At 40.7% G+C, this 12466-nt stretch overlaps 1 protein-coding gene and 1 non-coding gene across 2 annotated transcripts in view; one reads left to right on the plus strand and one right to left on the minus strand.

Moving 5' to 3' along the window:
- Positions 1-6258: 6258 nt before the first annotated feature.
- Positions 6259-9377, minus strand: LOC106577605 (uncharacterized). The gene is made up of 3 exons (XR_006760475.1): positions 9209-9377; positions 8673-8927; positions 6259-8445 (listed from the first exon to the last, which is right to left on the minus strand). It is a non-coding gene; the product is annotated as an uncharacterized protein (transcript).
- Positions 9378-11433: 2056 nt separating this feature from the next.
- ccdc149a (coiled-coil domain containing 149a) overlaps positions 11434-12466 on the plus strand; it is a 31607-nt gene continuing 30574 nt past the window's right edge. The window contains exon 1 of the mRNA XM_014155814.2: positions 11434-11620. Within this exon, the coding sequence (XP_014011289.1) occupies positions 11570-11620 (51 nt within the window). The 5' untranslated portion in view covers positions 11434-11569. The remainder of the gene's footprint in view (positions 11621-12466) is intronic.

Genomic DNA, 12466 nt, shown 5'->3' on the forward strand with positions numbered 1-12466 from the left:
AAAAGTTTTTGTTTGGCATAATTATAAAGAGAAAAATCTGAGTCTCAGAGTCTTTTTCTGTGAACATGGAATTGCCCATGTATATCCACTGCACTTGTGAGTAGATCTGTGACTCACAAGCGGTTTCAAGTGCACCTTTAGTAAAAATGGTTTTGGAAAACAGCTTGGAGGGTTAACGATGCTCCTACGAGGGTTCTAATGATGAACATAGCCTTAAGATGCTTTGGCAAACCGGGCCCTGGACAACCCCTCCCACAATCTACATTTTAGTCATTTATCAGATGCTCTTATCCAAAGCATTTTCATACTTTTTTTTCGTACTGGTCCGCCATGGGAATTTAACCCACAACCCTTGTGTTGCCATGCTCTAACAACTACATGGCACCTTCAGTTAATGTTACCTCTCACAGCTCTTAAATAGGATTTCTAATCTAGTGTACTGTTCTATTTAACTTTATTTAGCTAGGCGTGTCTGTCAAGTAGTTAAATAGTTAAATAAAATAGTTAAATAAAATACACATTTTAATTAGGTTATATGTTTTTGCCATTATGAACCAAAAAAAGGGACGTCACGTCTGTCACATCAGTTAAGGACAAATTCTTATTTACAATGACGGCCTAGGAACAGTGGGTTCAGGGGCAGAACGACAGATTGTTAACTTGTCAGCTCGGGGATTCGATCTAGCAACCTTGCGGTTACTGGCCCAACGCTCTAACCACTAAGCTACCTGCCGCCCTGCCAAATTGATTAAAATGGTGACATATTAAAAACATTTTTTTTTTTTTTACTTGGATCACAAGTTAATTCATGCACTGAATAATTGGTTCTTACAATTTTTTACTTGAGTATATTAATGTAAAAATGAATAAAATCCCCTTCTCCTACTCCTTTAATAATAACACAGAAGTAATTTTCAAGAAACAATAGTTCGAGTCAATTTATGCCATTTCCAATTCTGTAATAAATAAAATGGGATTGATTTGGGCACCATTGCGCATGGGAGGGTTCTACTGCAATGAGGAAATTCAAAAGACATTGCTGGAGCACATGGTCTGAAAAGACCGTAAGCTAAGCTCTATCAGAAATATTAATCAAAATGTTACACATTTCAGCTATTGCCTTTGGTGTGACACTAAATATGAAAATTCTAAATATTTTTGTACTATTGAACTATAAAAAAAAAAAACACAATGAAAACATGTTGCAGTGAAATCAAATGGAATGCTTACTGTTATCAATAATGGCCAAAATGGACCGTATTCCCTGAGATGTCCAATGGTGTGACATTAAGATGGTGTCACACCAGAGGAAACAGCTGTCACTCCAGGGGATATAACCCATTAATAAACTTATACGGTCTGATAACGTTCTTAGATGTATTTTTCATCAAATAACATTTATTTGTATCCTTTTAAGTTGTTCGGAATTCAAATCCTACGTAGCATACTTGTTCTCCCACGCCCTGTTCACAGGAATATTCCTGTAAAGCTTAGAGGATCTCACATCAAATGCTGTTGAAGTAATATGGGTACAGGTTCACCTGCCTCACCAAAAGCCTATTCTCGTGTGAAGTTGCTGTAGACCACCGAGCGCTAACAGTAAGTATCTGGATAAAACACTATATATGCACACACAAAACTATGTGGACACCCCCTTCTGATTAGTGGATTCGGCTATTTCAGCCACACCCGTTTCCGACACTTGTATAAAATCGAGCACACAGCCATGCAATCTCCATAGACAAACATTGGCAATAGAATGGCCCATACTGAAGAGCTCAGTGACATTCAACGTGGCTCCATCATAGAATGCCACCTTTCCAACAAGTCAGTTCGTCAAATTTCTGCCCTGCTAGAGCTGCCCCGATCAACTGTAAGTGCTGTTATTTTGAAGTGGAAACGTCTAGGAGCAGCAACAACGGCTCAGCCACGAAGTGGTATGCCACACAAGCACACAGAAAAAGGAACGTTGAGTGCCGAAGCGCGTAAACATCGTCTGTCCCCGGTTGCAACACTCACTACAGAGTTCCAAACTGCCTCTGGAAGCAATTTTGGAATGAGATGTTCGACAAGCAGGTGTCCACATACTTTTGGTCATGTAGCGTATGTGTGAAATGTTTGATAGTGTATGTGATCTCAACAGAGAGGTATATTTTCTAGGTGACCTAAATATTGACTTGCTTTCATCAAAATGTAACCAGTGCCTGCAATCTGGTTCAGTTTATCAGTCAACCTACCAGGGTAAACACAAACAGCACAGGAATGAAATCCTCCATGTGTATCGATCACATCTTTACTAACGCTGCAGAAATCTATTCTAAAGCAGTACCCACACCCATCGGATGTAGTGACCATAATATAGGAGCCATATCTAGAAAAACCTAAGTTCCAAAGGCTGGGCCTAAAATAAATGTATAAGAGATAATATAAGAGGTTTTGTAGTGATTCCTATGGTGAAAACGTAAAGGATATTTACTGGTTTGTTGTGTGTAATGAGGAGCAACCAGATGCCGCACTTAAAGCATTTATGAAATAGCTTCATCCAGTTACTAAATTTGCACCCATTAAGAAACTGACTAAAAACTGCTAAATCCCTGTGGATTGATGAGGAATTAAAAAATTGCATGGTTGAGAGGAACGAGGCAAAAGGAATGGCAAATAAGTCTGGCTGCACAGCCAATTGGCAAACGTACTGTAAATTGTGTGACTAAAAATCATATGACTAAACATAAGAAACTATATTATGAAACAAAGAAATTATATAAAAGATGATTGTAAAAAGCTTTGGATCACCTTAAATAACATTTTGGGCAAAAAGGTGTACTTCGCTCCATCCTTTTGGGCAAAAAGTTGAACTCAGCTCCATCCTTCATTGAATCAAATGGCTCATTCATCACAAAATAGGCCTTCTGGTCATACAAGAACAAATGAATAAATTGAGGTAGCCGAGTATTCCGGGGAAAAAAAGTCACCTGATGCTTGTTAGGTAACGTTAATCAATACAAGGAAAATGAGAATACCATGGCCGAAACCATCAATCTGTTCCTCCTGGTGAGATTTTAGGGAGGAACATGGATTTCTGAACTGTCGATGAAGCCTCGTCCTCCGACGAAGTAAGCGGCCTTTCCCTCATTTCGTGCTTTCTTGATCGTTGGCCACAACTTGTTCCTTCTCTCTATGTCCTCCGGGCTGAGATGCTCGGCGAAACGCATACCATGGCTCTGAAGGAAGGCGTTCTTCCTAGCAGCTTTCCTGACAGCATCCCTGTTGAATCTGGCAGTGAAGAGGATGATGATACTTGAATCGTTTTGCTGTTGCTTCTTGCCGAGGCGATGCACAACGTCGATGGTATCACCAACTTTGTTCTTCTCTGCAGGCATAACTTCTTGGCAGATGCGGATAGCCTCTCCTCGCACATCCTCATTCTCCACCTCTGGCACGCCGTAGAGTTTCAGGTTCCATCTTCTTGAGTATTGTTGCAGATCAGTGAGACGTCTATGGTAGACACTGTTATTCTTTTCCACACTTTTTTTTTCAACTTTTGCCACTCTCATTTTCACATTCTTGATTTCACCACATACAAACTCCAGTCTTTTTCAAGCCTTCGATAACCATGGTGTTCGCGCCTACCATTTTCTCAATGGCGTCAGACCTGGAGTTGATGAGTAAGGAGAGAACACGATGTCAGAGTTCATGTTGGGTTTTTTGGAGGGTGGAGGTTTGGACGGAGTAACAAGTAAAGAGGGGAATTCGTCATCTTCAACAGCATGATATTATCCATAGGGCAAACGTAGTTATGGCAGTTGTCTATAAGCATGCAAAGCATACAATTTATTAGGCTACTGAGGCAATAAGTTATGAACTTCACAGGTTGGTGAAAGTGCAAGGTGATGAGCTTGATGCTCCTTTCCAATAAATACAGAGGGTCTGATTCTGGTGACATAATGATCGATGCTTGGCTGCTATTTGATAAATTAAAATAATATCGCTCTTTTGTCCATAATGTAATAATCGCTAAATAATTATTCGGTACATGGTAATTTAAAGCAAAAGGTATTTATGTGCACTACGTCATCACGCGCCGACTTTTATCCTCAAGTGAATTTGATGGAAACATCTCTGGTGGGAAAATGCGCAGATTTTATTTATACTCGCATGAAAATCTGTTGCCAATTGGATGGAAACCTAGCTACTGAGGAGCGAACTCTGAATATCTAAAGTGAAAACCCATTACGGCGGTACTTACTGGTGTCAATCAGATCTCCGGTCTCCTCTGTCAATGTGACAGTAATCTCCCCTTCCTTCTTCACTCCATGAACTGCAGTAGCTTCTTTCACGGCAACATCCTCTTCTTTCACCGTAACAGCCTCGCCCCCTACTTGCAGGGGGAGAGTAGTTTAGTGAGCTCATGGTCGTGGATAATAGCTAGCTAAATTAGTGCTAACTTAACCAACCACTTAGCTGACTAACAAAGTATCACATTAAATGGGGTAACAAGTAGATACAACAGCAGTGTGTTTAAAACACTGTGATTAATATACACCAAAACAACCGACAGTAAAGCGCTTGAGTGTTTCGGCTGTTGGCTATTAACCTACCGAGGTAGTTGACTAACGTTAGCGGTTGTTGAAGAAGCATCTGGTCCCGTCCACTAGAATATACGTCACATTAGCAGCATCGCCCGAAAGACGCACATCGCCATCTGCTGACTGGAATGGGTAACGCAGTTGAGAGAAGTTTATTTTATTTCCAGACAAATGCCGTGTACTCATACTAACCGTACTATTTGTGACGTTAATTGAGTATAGTTAGTATGACAAAAGTTATATCGGCTATCTACTCCGATTTCAGAGCACTCTTGTCTGAGTGTACCAAAGCGTGGAATAATGAATTTACTAGCGCTCAACACCCGTTGAATATGGCCGGTGTCGGTAAACATCGGCAAAAAAAAGCGTAATTAAATTGTTGCCAGCAGCAGTTACATTCACCAACGCTCTGGATAACATGAAAACTGCCTAACCAGCTCTACTAGGACGAGTAAAATGGTCAGAGTGGTCTCATTTGTGTCTGGAAGTAGCTAGCAAGCTAGCCAACGTTAGCTTGGGTGCCTGACTGCAGTTGTAAGGTCAGAATGTTCAAATCAACCCTAAACGTCCATTGTGCGCTTTGAGAGCGAAACGCTCTGAATTTACAAACAAACAAATCTGACAATGCTTCGAATTTAGGAGCGCACTCCACATTGAATTTAAAAACACACCCGAAGTCGTAAAATGTCTAACGTCTAATTTGTTACGTTAACTAGCTAGCAAGAGGTTGCATAGCAACAGCATCAACGTCCGGTAGCTTGGCGACGAGCTAGTACACTCAACTGAAAGCATACTGTTCGTTTACAGTATAGTAAAATGAACTAATAGTATGGGTATTCGAACACAGCTGTAAAGTGTAGTTTTCATTTATTTAATCAAATCTGAAGTAAAATTGAGAAGCCTTCCCTGTAGCTCAGTTGGTAGAGCATGGTGTTTACATGCCTACGGAGCTGTGAAGGGAACGGCACCTCCATACCTTCAGGCTCTGATCAGGCCCTACACCCAAACAAGGGCACTGCGTTCATCCACCTCTGGCCTGCTGGCCCCCCTACCTCTGAGGAAGCACAGTTCCCGCTCAGCCCAGTCAAAACTGTTCGCTGCTCTGACACCCCAATGGTGGAACAAGCTCCCTCACGACGCCAGGACAGCGGAGTCAATCACCACCTTCCGGAGACACCTGAAACCCCACCTCTTTAAGGAATACCTGGGATAGGATAAAGTAATCCTTCTAACCCCCCCCTTAAAAGATTTAGATGCACTATTGTAAAGTGGTTGTTCCACTGGATATCATAAGGTGAATGCACCAATTTGTAAGTCGCTCTGGATAAGAGCGTCTGCTAAATGACTTAAATGTAAATGTAATGTGTTTGCAACGCCAGGGTTGTGGGTTCGATTCCCACGGGGGCCAGCACAGAAAAAAAAATGTATGAAATGTTTGAAATGTATGCATTCACTACTGTAAGTCGCTCTGGATAAGAGCGTCTGCTAAATGACTAAAATGTAAAAAATGAGAAGTCTCACCTTGACACTGTGGCACGGTCAGTGGTGGTTCTAGACCATTTCAACTGGGGGGGCCAAGCTGGGGCCAGTTGTACTGTTAGAGGGGCCAGTTACATTAGACGTTATTGTTGTCATATCGTTTTCTTCACTGCATTGCAGGCAAAAGACCATGTTCATAATCATTCAACAATTTATTTCCATTATAATTTTCATTTGCATTACATATTCAGTATCAGGTCACATCAACTGTATTCTCTGGTTTTTGTGTGTGGGGGGGGGGGGTTCTCAAAAAGATCAGCAAATTCATCTAGACTCAAGGCCTTTGCCCTCCTTGACTCAATACTCAATATCTGTCATCTGACATTGTGGGCCTGAGATACATTTTCACCAGCTTTAGTGCAGAAAAACTCAGTTCACAAGAAGCAGTACTAACAGGGATTGAAACATCTATCTTGCACAGTTTAAAGAGCTCAAAGAAAACTTATTTCTAAGGCTCAATGAATAATGCCAGCTATACTACACTGGAGGGTCTCTGCATGCCACTGTATTTTCCTTTCTAAAATTCTTCTGAACTGATGTAGTTCATGCCCCAAGTCCTCAATATTTGATTCATACATTCTAGCAAATGGAAACAGGGACTTCTCTTTGAGAAACACATCACTTGTAGGGTTTAGAGTTTGGATGCCATTCATTATGTCACAGTTTTTGCTAGGGAACCTTCTGTTAAGCTCATTGAGCATATGATCTAAAACAGGGTAAAAAGGGGTATGAAAACTGCCTTTTTCTTGTTCTGACCCACTGTACTGAGTACACAGTCTCCATTAAATTGAGAGCTTAGCTTTTTTGGTTGTTTTGCAGGGGGGTGTATTGCAGTATCACATTGCTCAGCTGTGTTCAACACTTCATTCCATAGGTCATCAAAAAATGACTCATCCCTGTAGTCATTCAAAGTTTGAACTAAGGCTTCAACTAAATCAACAGCCTTTGACAGGTCAAGTGATGAAGACTGTAGCATATCTGATTGAAATGTTGCTTCTCCACTTTATGGAGTGTAACAAGGCACACAATGAATTGTAAATCTATCTGTGCAAGCAGACCTAGTGCCTCAACAGATCTGTCACCATTGTGTTCTTGGACTATGTCTTGCAGGACTCGCTTAATGGCAGGTAATCTATCCATAATAGTATGTAGAGCCATATATCGACATGCCCAGCGAGTGTCACTTAGTCTCTGAAGCTCTCTAGGTGCACCTGGGTACATCTCTTCTTGTATGCTAAGCCATTTTTGATGCACATATGACCCAGATGTGAAGACGTACAGTCTGTCTAGTAAGGAAAAGAACTGTCCTACCTCAGGGACAGCTTTGACTGTATCCACTAAAACTAAGTTTAGACAGTGTGCACTGCAGTGGATGTAAAAGGAATGCTTTGCTTGTTCTTTAATGCGTGCCTGGACACCTGAATGCTTGCCACTCATAACGGAAGCACCGTCATATGCTTGGCCTACTAGGTTGTTTTTGTATTCAAGACCATGACTTGCTAATATGTGTATGATTTTGTCAGTAAGCCCTGCTGCATCTAGTCGATCAGCCGATTCAAAGTGGAGAAAGCTCTCATGGACAGCTCTGAAATAGTACCCGAGTACTAGAGATATCTGCTCCTTTTTTTTTTTTTTTTTACATCTTTTGTTTCGTCTACCATTATGCTAAAGACCTCACTGTCTTTCACTTCTTCTATCATTTTTGTTCGAACCATGTCTGCCAAACAACTCAGAACCTCATTCTGAATCCCTTTGCTTGTATATTTTCCATTATGAATGGAAGTCAACCTTTTTTTAACAGTTGTGTCATGCTTAGCTATTGTTTCTAGGATTGCCATGAAGTTCCCTTTATTATCTGACTCTGCAGACTCATCGTGTCCTCTTTGTGCAATGTTTTGTGTGGCTGTAAGTAGTAGTACTTCTATTGTTTTAATATAGTCCCGATTTTCTTGAACCTGTTTGTTGTGTTCCTTGTTTAGGGCATTTACCAGTGTTGCATTACTTTTTACAGCTTTCTGAGTCTCTCCATGTAATCATTGCGTGTTTGTGCCGCTCAGACCTGGCATGAATTGCAAATCCTCCCTCTTTGTAAGTTCCCTTCTTCCAGTTGTTAAAACCCAATTGTGAATCAAATACAGTCTCTGAGACTTTGGGAGTGCTAAAATGCCTGCAGTCGTAACAAAACAGTCTGATTTTTTTGAATATTCAAGCTAGGGGTGGATATGGTACCAGGCCGCCTTGAAGCTCCTCCTCCAGTCCCCCATCAGAGTTCTTGGGTATATGTTCATCCCACCAGGTTCCTCCTGGGATTTGGTTTTATCTGCCAAATAAAAAAATATATAATTAAAAGTATCTATTTGGGTAATTTTAGATATACCATTGCCATTAGGCAATTTCTGAAATCCATCTGATATCTATGTCACAAGCCCAATACCATGTTAAATAAGAATTCATTTCAATCACAAACCGAGTCATTTCTATACACCATATAAACTGACTAATTGCACTGCTTTACAAGTAACCACAGATTTATTCAACATCACAAACCTGATGGTCCACTGCTTGTGGACACATGAGGCTCCTCTGTTGGTGTCTCACTCTCAGCCTCAGTCTCTTCATCGGTCTCACTTTCCTGCTCTACTATGCCTTCACTCTCAGTCTCTCCAATGGACATGTCTTCCTGCTCCCTCTCTGCAGGCTCTCTGCTCTCTCCACACCTGAACCATCTGGCTCTGTCTCACTGTCTGCCTTCTCTCTGGAAGAAGGACATGATGTCCTTCTTTCTCTTCATTTTGGTGAAAACTAAAGAGCAAAAGCAATGGGGACCACGCTTATTAATTAATTTACTTAAAATAACTGACTTGCTAGGTAACTACCCTTTATGTCTAAACGTTTTACGTTACAATGCGTTTACAGAGTGTGGTTTAAGTAAAAACACTCAGCACCATGAGTTTGTTGATCATATATTTTATCCTTTTTCATACTGCCACAAAGTAACAAACGGCCAGGTTAAGATAAGCTGATCTAACGTTACACTTCTGTAATGTATTTAATACAAATACAACATTAACAATTTTACTCACCTCTATATTTCCTTCTTTGTGCTTGAACTATAATATTCGTGCGGAATTTCTTACAACTTCTGAATAGAAAAAAACTTGCAGATGCATGTGGTACGATAGTGTTGTGTTCCGCCTAAAGCCGTCCCTCTAGAAAATGTGTGGGTTAAATTAGTGTTCCGCGTTGCCACTGTCTTATAACGGATGTAAAAAAAAGAGAACGATAGTAAAAATTAGTTATGTAAAAATGATTTCATACTCCACATTTAGGGGGGCCACAAGGGGGTCCAAAATTGTTGTCACAGGGGCACTGCCCCGCCCCCAGAACCGCTAGTGGGCACGGTATAGGCAGCTATTGGTTCGAAGGTTGAACCTTTATTTTGAAGGAACAGGAAGTGTTGGCTGTCTAATGACAGGCATTCCACATTTAACCCCACCAACAGTTGAAAATCAAAGAGAATCCGGTCAAAAACAATACTGCTTTCAGAAAGTATTCACACCTCGTGACTTTTTCCACATTTTGTTGTGTTACAGCCGGAATTAAAATAGGATGAAATTGAGATTGTGTGTAGATCAGTGACAAACAATAGCCCATAATGTCAAAGTGGAATTATGTTTTTAGACATGTTTACAAGTTAATAAATAATGAAGAGTTGAAACGTCTTGAGTCAAGAAGTATTCAACCATTTTGTTATGGCAAGTATTAACAAGTCACATAAGTTGCATGGACTCACTGTGTGCAATAATAGTGTTTAACACGATTTTTTTTTTAAATAAAAAAATTAATTGGGAAGTACATACCGGGCTGATGGCAGTAAATTATGATAGTTGCTCAGCGAAACTCCATATTTAGTGAGTAACAAATGTATTTTGACATAACGCTTTCAAATTTGTCTAATGTGAGAATTAATGGTTTCTAACTGGGCTAGAGAGGAGACTCATCAAATTCATAGTATCCTCCTCTGCCCAGATACTGGTTCAGACTAAACTCCACGGTGAAGGACGTTTCTGATGAACTCTACAACAGAGTGGAGCAGAGACCATGCTTTGTGGAATTCAGCTCCAACTACATTCCCTGTAGCTCAGTTGGTAGAGCATGGTGTTTGCAACGCCAGGGTTGTGGGTTCGATTCCCACGGGGGGCCAGCACAGAAAAAAAAAAATATGTATGTAATGTATGCATTCACTACTGTAAGTCGCTCTGGATAAGAGCCTCTGCTAAATGACTAAAAATGTAAAATGTAAAAAATTCATCCAAGATCAATACTTTATAATAATTATGAAATGCTAACCTTGTACCTGTGTTTGTCCTCTGTAGTTTTGTGCCTCACTTTGTTTGCTGAAAGCCATACTTTTTCAATAAACTTTAATCACAATCTGTGACTGCTCATTGCTGTAAGATGGAAACTCAGCGCAAATGTGCATGTTACAATGGAATCCCAATAAAGAAACAGTCGGTGGTTGTGTTTGATCAACATTTATTGAAAAAGTATGAATTTCAGCAAACAAAGAAAGACATGCAACTACAAAGGACAAACATAGGTACAAGGTTAGCGTTTCATAATTTTTTAAAAGTATTATCTTGGGCGAATCAATGTTGTCAGAGCTGAATTCCACAAAGCCTGGTCTCAGCTCCACTACATTGGAGTTCATCAAAAACTTCCTTCCCATTGAGTGGAATTTTAGTTAGCTAGAACAACCCCAGAGCAAGTCCCTGTAGTTACTTTAATTCTAAGGTAAATCAAATATCTTCCAAGGACTTTCTCATATCCTCTTTGACAAAATGTTCCATCTCTGCTCACTGTTTATATAAACTAACCACCTCTCTCAGTACAATAGGCCTAGGATAAAACAGAAATGTATTATTTCCATCCTCTGCCGACCCACCCGGACATCCCCGCCCACCTGCAACAGCTGACATGAGTAATAACAGAGGGGATTCGATTAATCTTGCCCGGAGGCCCGTGTTGGCGTGTTTTGCACCGGCTGAAAGTTGATTGCATTTTCGATATGGAACGAGGCTGTCTCCCAGACTTGAGGCAGTTATCGCGCTCTGTCCGACAGCTCAAAACAAAAGTGAGAACATATATTTTATGAAAAAAATATGTATATGTTTCTGAACGCTGGACCATGCTGCCTGGTTGACAACATAACCAAGCGACTCAGATTGCTATTCGATTTGAGTGGCGCTTCTCCCTCACCGACTTCGCCCGGTCACGTGATGGGCCAGAGGCTGGTTCAGTGCGGCCAGCTTAATATAACTGCCATAGATGCAGCGAAGTGGAGGAGGAGTCAAAAGAAGAGAAGTCACCTTGCTGAAGACAGTATCGTACCAACTAATACGGGAAAACCGTGAAATTTGCGTGTTGGAAGAGGCTACGAAATTATGAATTCTTCGAAAAGGAGTGAAAGTGACTGGCAAGGCCTGGTGAGCGAGGTGAGTGCGCTGCAAAAACACTGTGACAATCGGTTGCGTGAGCCATCAGTGATGCTTAGCATATAGAATTGGGTTGCCATATGGAAAGAGAAATTAAATGACTACTTCGGGATAGGTATTTTGTTACTATTATCTAGCCAATTTGAATAATTATATGGTTGTGTGTGCGCATATTGCCTATCACAACGTATTTTTAACAGAATCCTCCAAATCAAATCAAGCGTTATTTATACAGCACGTTTCAGACATGGAATGCAACACAATGTGCTTCAGAGGAAAAAACTAATATAAACAATGAAAATAAAAACGGAAATATTTACTACACAACAGAGATGAGAGGGTAAAAAACTAAATAATAAACTGAATGATTTAAAAGCACCCTAAAGAAAAGCTAAAAAGGTGTGTTTTAATATCTCTTTTAAAATGTACACAGTTTTGGGCCCCCTCAGGTTCTCTGGCAGGCTATTCTCAGGGGCTTGGGGCATAGTACCTAACGGCTGCCTCTCCATGCCTCTTGGTCTTAGGCAATGGGATAGATAAAAGGCTAGTGCCAGAGGACCTGAGGGACCTACTGGGTACATAACCTATATGTACAAAAGTATGTGGAATCCCCTTCAAATTAGTGGATTTGGCTATTTCAGCCACAACCGGTGTATAAAATCGAGCACACAGCCATGCAATCTCAATAGACAAACATTGGCAGTAAAATGGCCTTACTGAAGAGCTCAGTGACTTTCAACGTGGCATCGTCATAAGATGCCCCCTTTCAAACAAGTCAGTTCATCAACTTTCTGCCGTGCTAGAGCTGCCCCAGTCAACTGTAAGTGCTGTTCTTGTCAAGTGGAA

The sequence above is a fragment of the Salmo salar genome, chromosome ssa18 (assembly GCF_905237065.1).
Source record: "Salmo salar chromosome ssa18, Ssal_v3.1, whole genome shotgun sequence".
Classification (NCBI taxonomy): Eukaryota; Metazoa; Chordata; class Actinopteri; order Salmoniformes; family Salmonidae; genus Salmo; species Salmo salar.